This window comes from Diabrotica undecimpunctata, unplaced genomic scaffold (genome assembly GCF_040954645.1).
Source record: "Diabrotica undecimpunctata isolate CICGRU unplaced genomic scaffold, icDiaUnde3 ctg00002242.1, whole genome shotgun sequence".
NCBI classification, from domain to species: domain Eukaryota; kingdom Metazoa; phylum Arthropoda; class Insecta; order Coleoptera; family Chrysomelidae; genus Diabrotica; species Diabrotica undecimpunctata.
The window spans coordinates 3,949-15,639 of record NW_027313372.1 but is presented as its reverse complement, the minus strand read 5'-3'; the positions used below and the strand labels follow the sequence as shown (position 1 = coordinate 15,639).

Sequence of the window (11,691 nt, the reverse complement as noted above, 5' to 3'; positions counted from 1 at the left end):
TTAAACTATGAAATCACTCTTCTAAATTGAGGGTTTCTACTATAAATGAGTCTTTAATCGAAGAAGAAAGTGTAACTAAGTCCGATAATAATGTGACACAAACCCAATGACCTGAATGCTGAACAGACAGTTGCTTTTTTTCTAAACTAACTATCTATTTTCTTTGGGGTAATTGTTTCCTACTTTTTTCATTGGATTATGGGTGTGTTGTTCCACGCAGCCTGTTGGATGTTTATCATAAATAGCTCAGTTTCTTGTTCCAATTTTTCTATCGTTTGAATAAATCCATTGAACTCAGTTTTCTCATTCAGCATTGAACGGCATATTTTTGGGTTTTTTACAGTCTTGGGTTAGATGTCGTCCAATGCATTTGACACATCTTGGTTCCTTTTTGCAGTAATTCTGTGTATGTCCTTATTTCGGGCAACGCTTGCAGTGGGGCGGCAGTTTAAGTTTTCTGAAAGCCTCTATTTGTACTCTCAGATGCAATATTTCATTAGTGACATAGATGTTATATAATATACCTCCGAGCCTAGAAAACCTAGGGAATAAAGGCTTCAATATACCTCCAGTATATTGCCTTTGCCAGAAGCCTTTGTTCTCTATGTAATGGATCGGGAAGAGATTTGTAACACTAATTTAAACACTCCGAGGAATTTTGACGATTATTTATTTATTTCAACTAACATCGATTTTTGAGAGGAGGTGTGATCAAACGCGTTGACTGGTTAACTGACTTTTCTCTACTAACTATCTATTTTTATTACTTGACCTGAGATTTCATATTGTTTGTTGGATCATTGACGTTACTATCAGAATTTATATTTTCTATTATTTTAATGAGCAAAGTTCAGTAAGCGTCCAAATGTTATTTACTTTTCTATTGAAGTTTAAACAAGAAATTAGTTGCAGTTAAATAAAAAATATTTTGACTGTAATTTCCTAATGAGATATAAAATGATTATATTCCCTTAACAAAGGAAATTTGTTATTGTTTATTCTTTAATAATAGTAATGTTTAATTTAAATGATGATAGGAAAAGTTGCTCTGTGCTGATTAGTTAAATAAGGACATTGGCGTAACCGAAATAGTGTCGTTTCATTACACCTTCCCCCTTAACAAAAATTTTCTTAAAATTTTTCAAGTATCGAAAATACAAAATACAAAATAATACAATTTTATAATTGTGAAGACGATAATACAATAAATACATATATAAGTGTGTATACTATATTATTAGGTTTTAACATATTTACATTTGTGAATATATATATATATATATATATATATATATATATATATATATAGGGTTTTTTTTTCTATTAGATATGGCGGAAAATTGTCAATCCGTGTTAGTTTTTAGCGAGGCGATTCTATCGCTTCTTCGTAACTTAGGTGAGATTGTTATAGTACCATTATTGCTAGTGCTTGGGTTTGAAGTTAATTCAAAAGATAAAGGTAAAGATTCTTGTCTAGAATTCTTAATTTCTTTACAATAGTTAAAAGTTATGCAATTTGATATGCATCCGGTATCATGACTATGTTTGTGATGCTTCTTGCAATATCTGTATAGTCTGTATAATAAGTATATACCGAAAATTTTTATTAAAGTTAATAAGAAGTATAAAAAGTATGAATTATGAAGGATTTGTATAGGACTATTTGCTTCTTGTTCTACTTCGTTAATTGTGTTTTTTAAAACCTCTAATTTATGGCTTGCTATGTTAAGGTTTTCTCTATCTAAGGTAAATATGTGGCTGGGACTTACATATAGAGTGGTTAAGTTGAACTTTATACTACTGTTACAACAGTCGTCTTGTAGTATATTTATAGTTGGTAAAACTGATTTTGTGACGCTTTGAAAGGACGTTGACTTATAAGAAGATAGTATTGTGGAGCTTGTGTAGACTTTACAGTCTGCATTAAGAGTTAGTATGCCAGTACGAGATATCATGTGATCTTCCGGTCTGTTATTTTTGCACTGAACGGTTACTGAGATTGGTTTGGGTAAAATAAATAACCAAGTATTTCTTTTTAAGAGAGGATACCAAGTGTCAGTGTAGAATTGAGATATTCGGATGTCGCATGAATAGGGAATTTTTGTTGGTGAAAACAACATATCTGTTTCACAAGAGGCTCTTGAATAAGTAGAATATATCGGGTAATGATGAATGCATATGAGATCTTCAGTGGAGAGCTTTTTACAAGCATCAAGATTGTCTAGATTAGAGTATGTTGATTTTGATTCTGATATTGCGAGATAATTAAATCGAGGTAGAATGAATACATGTTGTAGTGCATTATTAACTGTAGGAAGTGGAATGAGTTTAAAAAGTTGGAAAGGTAGTTGACTCACGAGAGGCATTTTTACAATAAAAATTACCTTCGTATCGGAAAAGTAATGTTGAACATCGACTAAGCTTAAGAGTTCTAAGATATTCTGCTTTTCCAGCGGTAAAGGGTAAGCTGTAGAAGGAGGTATTTGAGGTAAAGTCTTGGTTAATTCTAATAAATATTGCTGAGGACTTAAGATAATAGGATGAAGTTGGTTTGTCTTAGAGAAAAGAATAGCGTTAATAATGTTGCTATATTCGTTATTGACTTCGCTAATTAGGAGAGTGATTAGGGATAAGTGTTCGTCAATCACTTGTTTTAGGTTTAATTGAAAGATATTTTTGGAGTTATCTTGCGTTAGCTTCTGGATTGTTCTGAAGTTTTTGTCAAATATGTTATTATTACGTTCAACATTCGTAATAGAAGAATTAAAGTTAGAAATCGTGGTCTGTACGATTTGAATTTGATCTTTGAGGAGAGTAATCAAGTGTTTGTCGTTTGACTCTACTTTGTTAATGGCAGCATCGTAATATTCGGCATCATTATGATCTAGGGTACCGAATAAGGTTTTAAAAACAGTTCCAATGCCATCGATGATGCCTCTTTTGACTCGCGTGGTATGGGCTAAGTCTTGAAGAACTTTGTCCTTTTCATGAATAGCAGGTGCAAGTTGTTCAATAACTAAGAGCGATGTGTTACATAAAGAAAGTGAATTAAGGGAGTTATGCATACATATTTCTTTAGTTTTTCTTAAATTACTATCAATTAATTTTAGCTTATTCTTAAAGGAATCTAAATTTAAATAAGTTACCAATTTCCAAGATGATTCATAAAAGTTTACATGAGCTACGTGGTCATAGTATATTCCAGGTGATGGTTCTATTTCTTTGATATCTATTAATTGATTGTTTCCATGGCTTGCATAAATTAAGTATGCAATCAGTATGAGAGTTTTCATTTTCTTGCAGATGTAGTTTTGGAGGTTCTGGATGCTCTGGGATGCTCTGGTATGATTTCTAGATGCTCTGGAGTTCTGGATGTTCTGGGATGCTTTGCTTTGATTTCTGGATGCTCTGGGATGCTCTGGTTTGAGTTCTAGATGCTCTGGAGTTCTGGATGTTCTGGGATGCTTTGCTTTTGATTTCTGGATGCTCTGGTTTGATTTCTGGATGCTCTGGAGGTTCAAAATTAGTGATGCTTCTTCCGGACCTAAGGGAACTCTAGGTATATCTTTTTTCAGTATTTTTGACCTTATATATCCCACTTCTGACACCAAAAATTTTATGTAATGGATCGGGAAGAGATTTGTAACACTAATTTAAACACTCCGAGAATTTTGACGATTATTTATTTTATTTCAACTAACATCGATTTTTGAGAGGAGGTGTGATCAAACGCGTTGACTGGTTAACTGACTTTTCTCTACTAACTATCTATTTTTATTACTTGACTGAGATTTCATATTGTTTGTTGGATCATTGACGTTACTATCAGAATTTATATTTTCTATTATTTTAATGAGCAAAGTTCAGTAAGCGTCCAAATGTTATTTACTTTTCTATTGAAGTTTAAACAAGAAACTAGTTGCAGTTAAATAAAAAAATATTTTGACTGTAATTTCCTAATGAGATATAAAATGATTATATTCCCTTAACAAAGGGAATTTGTTATTGTTTATTCTTTAATAATAGTAATGTTTAATTTAAATGATCATAGGAAAAGTTGCTCTGTGCTGATTAGTTAAATAAGGACATTGGCGTAACCGAAATAGTGTCGTTTCATTACACTACCATTGTAGGAAAAACGTTGATTAATAAGTGACTAAAGGAACAATAAATAAACGGCATTAATGGTGAAAAAAACAGCATAGTTTTGCATCGGATATTATGAAATATTACGTAATGCCCAATGATATGTATTTGATTAATTAGTGGAATCGCTGAGTCATAGAAAGGCGTTTTTATAACCCAATCTTGACGGTTATACACACTGTTTTTCAACTATTCTTATTTAATAAATATTTTTTGAGAACGATTTCCGGAGTGGAAATCAAAACGTCAATTTTTTTAGGTAACATGTAATTGTCGTTACAATCAAAATTCTGGCTTATTCCCAGATAAACATAATATGTATTTGACTTAGACATGCTACAAGAAGAAAATTTCAGAACATCACAAAGAGGGCAATCTAATCTGCGGAATAGATTTATGTATTACAACAATTTCCTCATTTTTTTTTCTTCAAAAAACCTTCATACTATCCCATAAAACCGCCTTCGTCTACTAATAATGCTCATTTATTTATTTCCAGTTCAGTGAAGCAGTATGCCCTGCAGTATTATCAAATTCGCTACATCGATCGCCATGATTAGACACACGACTTTTTAAAATATTATTGTAGGTTAGTAGGACCGCTTTCCGCTGTTCAACTGTAAAAGCGCAGTTATCTGCCGGACAAATGGTATAGAAGTATCGTGGCACTTGCCTGTGTCTATCATACGAATATTATAACGACCGTCATCTCAAGTTTTCGACTGAGGGAGATGAGGATAATGGATGATTGAGTAATTGATATATTTGACCCAAGAGGACTGGACTCACAATAATTTTAGTTATAATATATTATATATTTATAGAAAAGAAATTTAATCTTTGCAGATAAGTTAAATAGTAAACTCTTAAATAGTAAAAACTTTCTTGCAGATTTCCCCAATATTAAGAGTTTACTATTATATATATATATATATATATATATATATATATATATATATATATATATATATATATATATATATATATATATATATATAACTGTTTTGGATGGGTTGGAGTCAATAAAAGGGCTATTGGTTAACTATTTTTTTATATCTCGAGCTTTCAATTGTGTTACAATTATTATCAAGAGCTAAAAAAGACAAAATATCTTACAAGGTTGAACTAGAAAGAAAAAACAATTTTTGTTAACTTACCAAATAAAATTAGTTTAGTAAATAAAAATTGCTGCTAATCCATCTTAAAAATTATTAATATAAAAATTCCTAATCTAATAAATGCTTCTCTGAAAAATTTTAGTATAATTTTGAAAAACATTTTTTTTAATACAAAAACAATTTAATTTATAAATAAGTTAAAATTACAAATAAGCCTCAATGTCATAAATGCCAACTTAAAATTTTTATTTTTGACAATTATATTGCCAAAAATAAAATTTTGTTTAAAAATTCTTTTTTGTTTAGTAACAAAAAAGAGAAGATTTATTCACCGTTGACGATGTCTGATAAAAATGTAACAGATATATGGAGAATTAAATATGACATTTTACATGATTATATATTAAATCATAAGGAAAGAATATAATTATAATTTTGCTTAGATTTTGAATTTCTGATCTTTTGTTTAAATTATTATTACTTTTGCTAATACAAACCATTTCCAAAAAAGTCCTTTTAAATTTATTACTTTCATTACATAAAATTTTTAATGTTATCAAAATCCATAATATGGTCTATATATTATAATAAAATTTTCAGAGAAGCATTTATTAGATCAGGACATTTTTATATTAATTATTTTTAAGATGTATTAGCAGCAATTTTTATTTACTAAACTAATTTTTATTTGGTAAGTTAACAAAAATTGTTTTTTCTTTCTAGTTCAACCTTGTAAGATATTTTGTGTTTTTTAGCTCTTGATAATAATTGTAAACACAATTGAAAGCTCGAGATATAAAAAATAGTTAACCAATAGCCCTTTTATTGACTCCAACCCACCCAAAACAGTTATATATTTTTTCCAAACGAGTCACAAGTACTTCTTTTTTTCTTATCTATATATATATATATATATATATATATATATATATATATATATATATATATATATATTGTAGGATATAGGATAATATCCAACAAACATTTCGGAGAAGGAAAGTTATTAAATTCTTGGATTACCTGTACTAAACAAAATGTAAGCTTTGCATAAATTATTTCTTTGTTATACTTGAGTGACCCGCATAATTTTAAGTGAAATCCAAAGACAATTGAAATACATTAATGCAGTGATTAAAGACAATAGAAGGGATTATAGAAAGAGGTTTTTGTTAGTTTTTAAGAATTATAGAAAAATATTATTTGTAAATAAGTTTTAGGAAATTTATAATTATAGGTAAAAATTTGTTTGTTATCGAAATGAAAAAATGGGGGAATTGTGACGAGTTTTGATTGGCGGAGATTGAAAAAGGTGGGATAAGTATGTAGGAAAAAGTTTAGCGAGATTGAGGAGAGAGAAGAGAGGATCAGTGGGTTTCCAAGTCTGTAAGACGAACAGTGATTGTTCTCTGGCGGTTCCTGAAATGTAGCAAGCAGTAGTGTTGAATGTTAGTGAGTTTTTGTGGAGTTAGTGTATCTGACAGAAGCTGAAGCAGCAAAATATTGTAAGTCATATTTCTCTACTTATATTCCAAGAGTCACTGTTCAGGCCAACGAGAGATTCAGTTTATCGTAAAGAGAAGATATTCCAAGAGTCATTTTTCACTCGGGCCAACGAGAGATTCAGTTTATCGAGAGGAGAAAGGCTATCATAATTTGAATGATTTGTGCTTTTGAAGGAGATCCTTAAGGACGAGATACTTGCAACAATCTGTGTAAGATTGCTGATTACATAGGGAGCGGTTGAGAGGAGATAATATAGTCTACAAGGAACAAGGATTTGGACCACTCATCATCAGAGAGAGATATTTTTGTTTCTGCAGTTTTTTTCTTTTATTGATAACACAATTTTTACACGTAATTTAGAAAGGATATAAATATTTTGATTAGGAGAGTTAGAATAGTTTGGGATTTTGAGATTTCAATTAATATTGTTTGTACCATTAATTTTGATTGTTCACGTACGGAGAACAAAATTTTGAGAATCCTTATATGAGATTTGTTTATTGAAAACTTTTGAGTGTGAATTATTTCATTATTTTTATTTCAATATATAGTGTTAGATCATATGTGTTTTTTATTATTCCGGTATTCTCTGGACCTTACCTTTCACATGTAATAGCATAGATATTGAAGCACGAATTTAACCCTGAGATAAAAGAATTAAAAATTGTGATAGAGTCATAATCATATCATTTAAATAATTTTAATTAATCAAAAAAATTAATTAGCTAATTATTGCTTGGCGCACCAAGACTTTAAATATCACAATAATATATATAAATCGTGGAACGAGTAATAGGGCCAGTCGAGAGATGATATAAATTCTTGAGTCTAAAGTTCCAGTATTGTGTTAAGTGATTCAAAAAGTTGAAAGATTGCATCAGGAGAAAGCCGGAACGAGTACGGTACGAAGCAGTGAAAGGAAAGGAGAACAAAATTTAGCAGAGGAGCAGAGACATTCTTGGGAAACGTGGACGAGTTTTCCTTTGATCGCAACACCAGCAAGTAAGGAAACGTGTTATGGGTGAAGACATGGTAGAATCATCAGCAAAGGTCAGTCGTTTTCTGTTATGATATATATTTTCTGTTATGACATATTTCTTTATTATAAAATCATCAGATTTCAAACAGTTTGTTTATTATAAATCATTGTAGTTGACTTTTTTTTCAAGATACAATAATATTGATAAAATAAAAAATTTTTATATATCAAGAAAATTGAACATCGAGAACATTCTGTAAAGCAGAGTAGAGAGATTCACAGTTATTGATTTAAAAAAAATATTGGAGACAAAAGAAGATTCTTTTTTTTTGTAAATGTATATATGAAATAATAAAGATAGGGGAATAAATAAAATTTGTAATACTGAATATCGATTTGACCGTTTTGATAAAATAAACGATTTTTATAATTTATAATTGAAATCCATATGTGTATTATTTTGATTCTCTTTTGTCTATCCTTATAAAGAAACCACTGAGAAATATTTGAAGCCACAAAAGTAAGTAGTGATAGGATCATTCAGCCCTGCGATTTATATTTTGTTTGTTTTGATTTAATTAATTAATGACATAATTAATTGATTAATTAATTGAAGTAGATTGCATCTATAAACAACAATAGAGTCAAAGTAGATCACAACAACATGGCCCCAAACGTGTAAAGGCATTGAAAAGTATTTCTAGTGGCAAATTTGAAAGGATAGAAAAAGAAAAATCCGATAATTTAAAATTTATCGGCCCGTGGTTGAAAGTGAGATATTTACATTTGATGACATAAAATTTTAGATCTCTTTAGTTACAAATTTCCCATAATTGTTTTTATTTGATTGATATTTACATTTGATTTATTTTATTGACAATTTATTACATTTGGATGAGAAAAGTTTCGTCTTTGCAACATACTGGTCGAATTTCATATTTGGCGGGGATAAAAGTCTAAAAATATGTCGATCACAAGAAGCAGAAGCAAAGAAAACAAAAAACAGGTGGAACAAGAAGAACATTCAGAACAAGATGACGTTTTAGAAGCAACAATCATGGAAACAGAAAAACAGGAAGAATCAGGAATGGAGAAATTATTACAACTGTTTCAAATACAATCACAAAAAATGGATAAAATGGATAGAAATCAACAGGAAACAAAACAAACAATGAATGAAACATCAAAGAAAATGGATAAAATGGATAGAAATCAACAGGAAACAAAACAAATAATGAAAGAAAATCAAAAAGAGACAAAGCAAGCCTTAGAAGAAAACAACAGAAATATAGAGAATATCAAGAAGGAAATGGTACAGAAAATCGAGGAGATTGTTGAAAAAAGCGAGAAACAAGAGATAGAGGTTAAAGAAATCAAAATTCAAATGAAGAAATTACAAAATTTAGAAAGTAAATTAGAAACAAAATTTGAAAACGCGTTACAAGAAGACATGCGAGAAATAGAAAGAAAAATGGAGGAAATCAAGAATTAACAAAATTCCGGGGAGAGAAGGGAAACGATTATCCATAGTACAGAGGAAGTGAAAATACGGTTTGGCGGGGATGTAAGAGAATTACACCCGGTGCTCTTCATAAATAATTTAAAAAAGAAAGTACAATACATCGGACATTTTGAATCAGCAAAAGAAACGATCAGAAACCATCTCAAAGATGAGGCAAGTCTATGGTTTGACAGCAAAGAGGAAGAGTTTGACAGTTGGCACAAATTTGAACGCAAATTTTTGAGTTATTTCTGGAGAAAAATCCAACAATTACAAGTAAACAAGGAATTGCAAATTTGCATATTTTATTTTGTATCATATTACTTTATATCACATTGTATATTAGTTTAAGATTTATAAAATTCCTTTGTACCATCTAATAATCTGTACGGCGCCGATAGCTTGCATTCAAATAACTTTCTAGGGATAAGCTTCTAAAATCGTCAAAGAATTATAACAATGAAAGGATTAATGATTTCCAAATTATCGGTTTGAGTCATTCGAAAATTCCCAAAATTAACGAAAGTTGAAAAATACCCTTCTCAGGTAATTAATTTTACCAATGAAAGGAAAGTTGAAGGTATTTCACATGTAAACATATCCTTTAGATACGTCGAGGGGGTCAGGGGGAGATTTCTGAATGTTAAGAGACGATTACGAGCCGAATGATTGAAATCAGTTTTGTATCAGTTCGAATCCAGCATTGGACGAGCGCTAGGCTCTACTCGCGCCAGCCGCACTTCAGAAGGTTGAACACAGTCGGGATATTAATAAGTTTACTCAGTTCTTGTTAATATTGTATCACCGAAAAGTTATCTAGTTTTATAGTTTCATAAAGTTTAGTTTCATAAATCAGCTATAGTAAGCAAGTTATCGGCTTCCAAAATACGTCGTAATTGTTTAAATAGACTTGTTAAAACGTTCTTTTCGAAATTTTCATTTGTCCCAGTTTTCTGGATGGTCCTTCAAAGAAGTATACAAAGTGAACCTATTTCCCTAAGGACAAAACTTGTTCCCCAAGGGAAAAACCGGTGACCTATGACTGGTGCGCAAAACAAAGGCATCAGGACGAGGTGTAAGGACAAACACACCTGCATCTTCGCATTTGATCATAAATATAGTAGTAGCTTCTTCGCCCATAACTTTTGTTTTGCAATAATTCAGATCATATAATTGCCACAAGCACTTTTTACTTCCTGAAAATGCGGAGGATCAGCTTTTGTCCTCAGACGTGGTACTAGGAACAAATTTTAATCCAATTTTGTCTGAAATGGGACTCACAAATCATCTGATACTGCTAATTAAAAGCCTATACCATAAAATCATGTCAGAGTTAGAATAAATGGGGAACAAGCCGAAAGTTTTAGGGTCACTAAGGGCATGAGGCAAGGCTGCGAACTAAGCCCCGTTCTATTCAACATATATGGTAAATAGATAATGCGGAAAGCTACTGAGGACTGGAACTGTGGCATCACTATCGGCGGGAAGAAGATTTACAACTTGGGATATGCAGATGATACAACCATCCTCGCTAGATCAGGAGTTGAACTGATTCACCTGCTACAACGGATTGAAAAAGTAAGCTTAACGATGGATCTTAAAATAAACCAGAATGATGATATTTGACAGAGCTAACAATCAAAATCATCTAACCATGATAAACAATATCGCTGTTGTAGATTAATTGTGTATCTGGACTCTTTAATAACTAACAAGGGGGGCCGTTTTGAAGCAATAAAGCGCCGGTCAGCAATAGCTTAAAGCGTTATGGCAAAATTAACAAACATTTGGAAATGCCATAAAATAACTTACTATCGATACAAAAATGAAACTATTTAGAAGTCTAGTTTTTACAGTTTTTTCACTTATAGAAAAACATAAAAAGATTATAGATGTATTTGAGATATACTGCTGGACACGAATGCTGAGAATACCATGTGTGGCCCGAAGAACAACTGCATCTATACTCAACCAGCTAAACATCAAGAAAAGAAAAGACTAAGAAGACAAGTATCACAACAAAAAATAAGTTAATTTGGACACATGCTTCGAAGAAATGGTCTTGAAAAACTTACAATCCAGGGAAAGGTAGAAGGCAAAAGAAGTCGACGTAGATCTCCCACACGATACACGAACCATATTGTTGCTACTATTGGCGGTCCATTGTCAAAAAGTGCTAGAATTGCAGAAGATAGAAAAACGTGGAGGAACATTGGAAAATTCAGCTAATAGTTTTATGGTATCACCATACCTGCATCAGGTTAAGGACTAAGCAGAAGAATACTTAGTCACAAAGGCAAAACGTTATGTATCATTTACAACTTCCTTAATGCCATAGTTCTAAAGTTATTTTTATAACCTTCCAAGTGTCTCAAATATATATCTAATAGCTTCTTTGCTCAAAATTTTTGTTTTGCTTTAATTCAGATTTAATCATCCACTGT

At 31.0% G+C, this 11,691-nt stretch overlaps 1 protein-coding gene across 1 annotated transcript; it reads right to left on the bottom strand.

Moving 5' to 3' along the window:
• Positions 1-1,315: 1,315 nt before the first annotated feature.
• Positions 1,316-10,387, bottom strand: LOC140431905 (uncharacterized). The gene is made up of 2 exons (XM_072519774.1): positions 10,339-10,387; positions 1,316-3,598 (listed from the first exon to the last, which is right to left on the bottom strand). Exons 1-2 carry the CDS (start codon positions 10,385-10,387, stop codon positions 1,344-1,346), a joined length of 2,304 nt encoding a protein of 767 aa, XP_072375875.1. The 3' UTR covers positions 1,316-1,343.
• Positions 10,388-11,691: the final 1,304 nt, after the last annotated feature.

What these genes read in the sequence shown, in the direction of transcription:
- LOC140431905 (XM_072519774.1), bottom strand. Translation starts at nt 10,387, where the DNA reads ATGGGCGAAGAAGCTACTACTATATTTATGATCAAATGCGAAGATGCA. An exon ending in GATCAAATGCGAAGATGCAG is followed by an intron (nt 3,599 to 10,338) that starts GTGTGTTTGTCC and finishes TGGTGTCAGAAG; the next exon opens with TGGGATATATAAGGTCAAAA.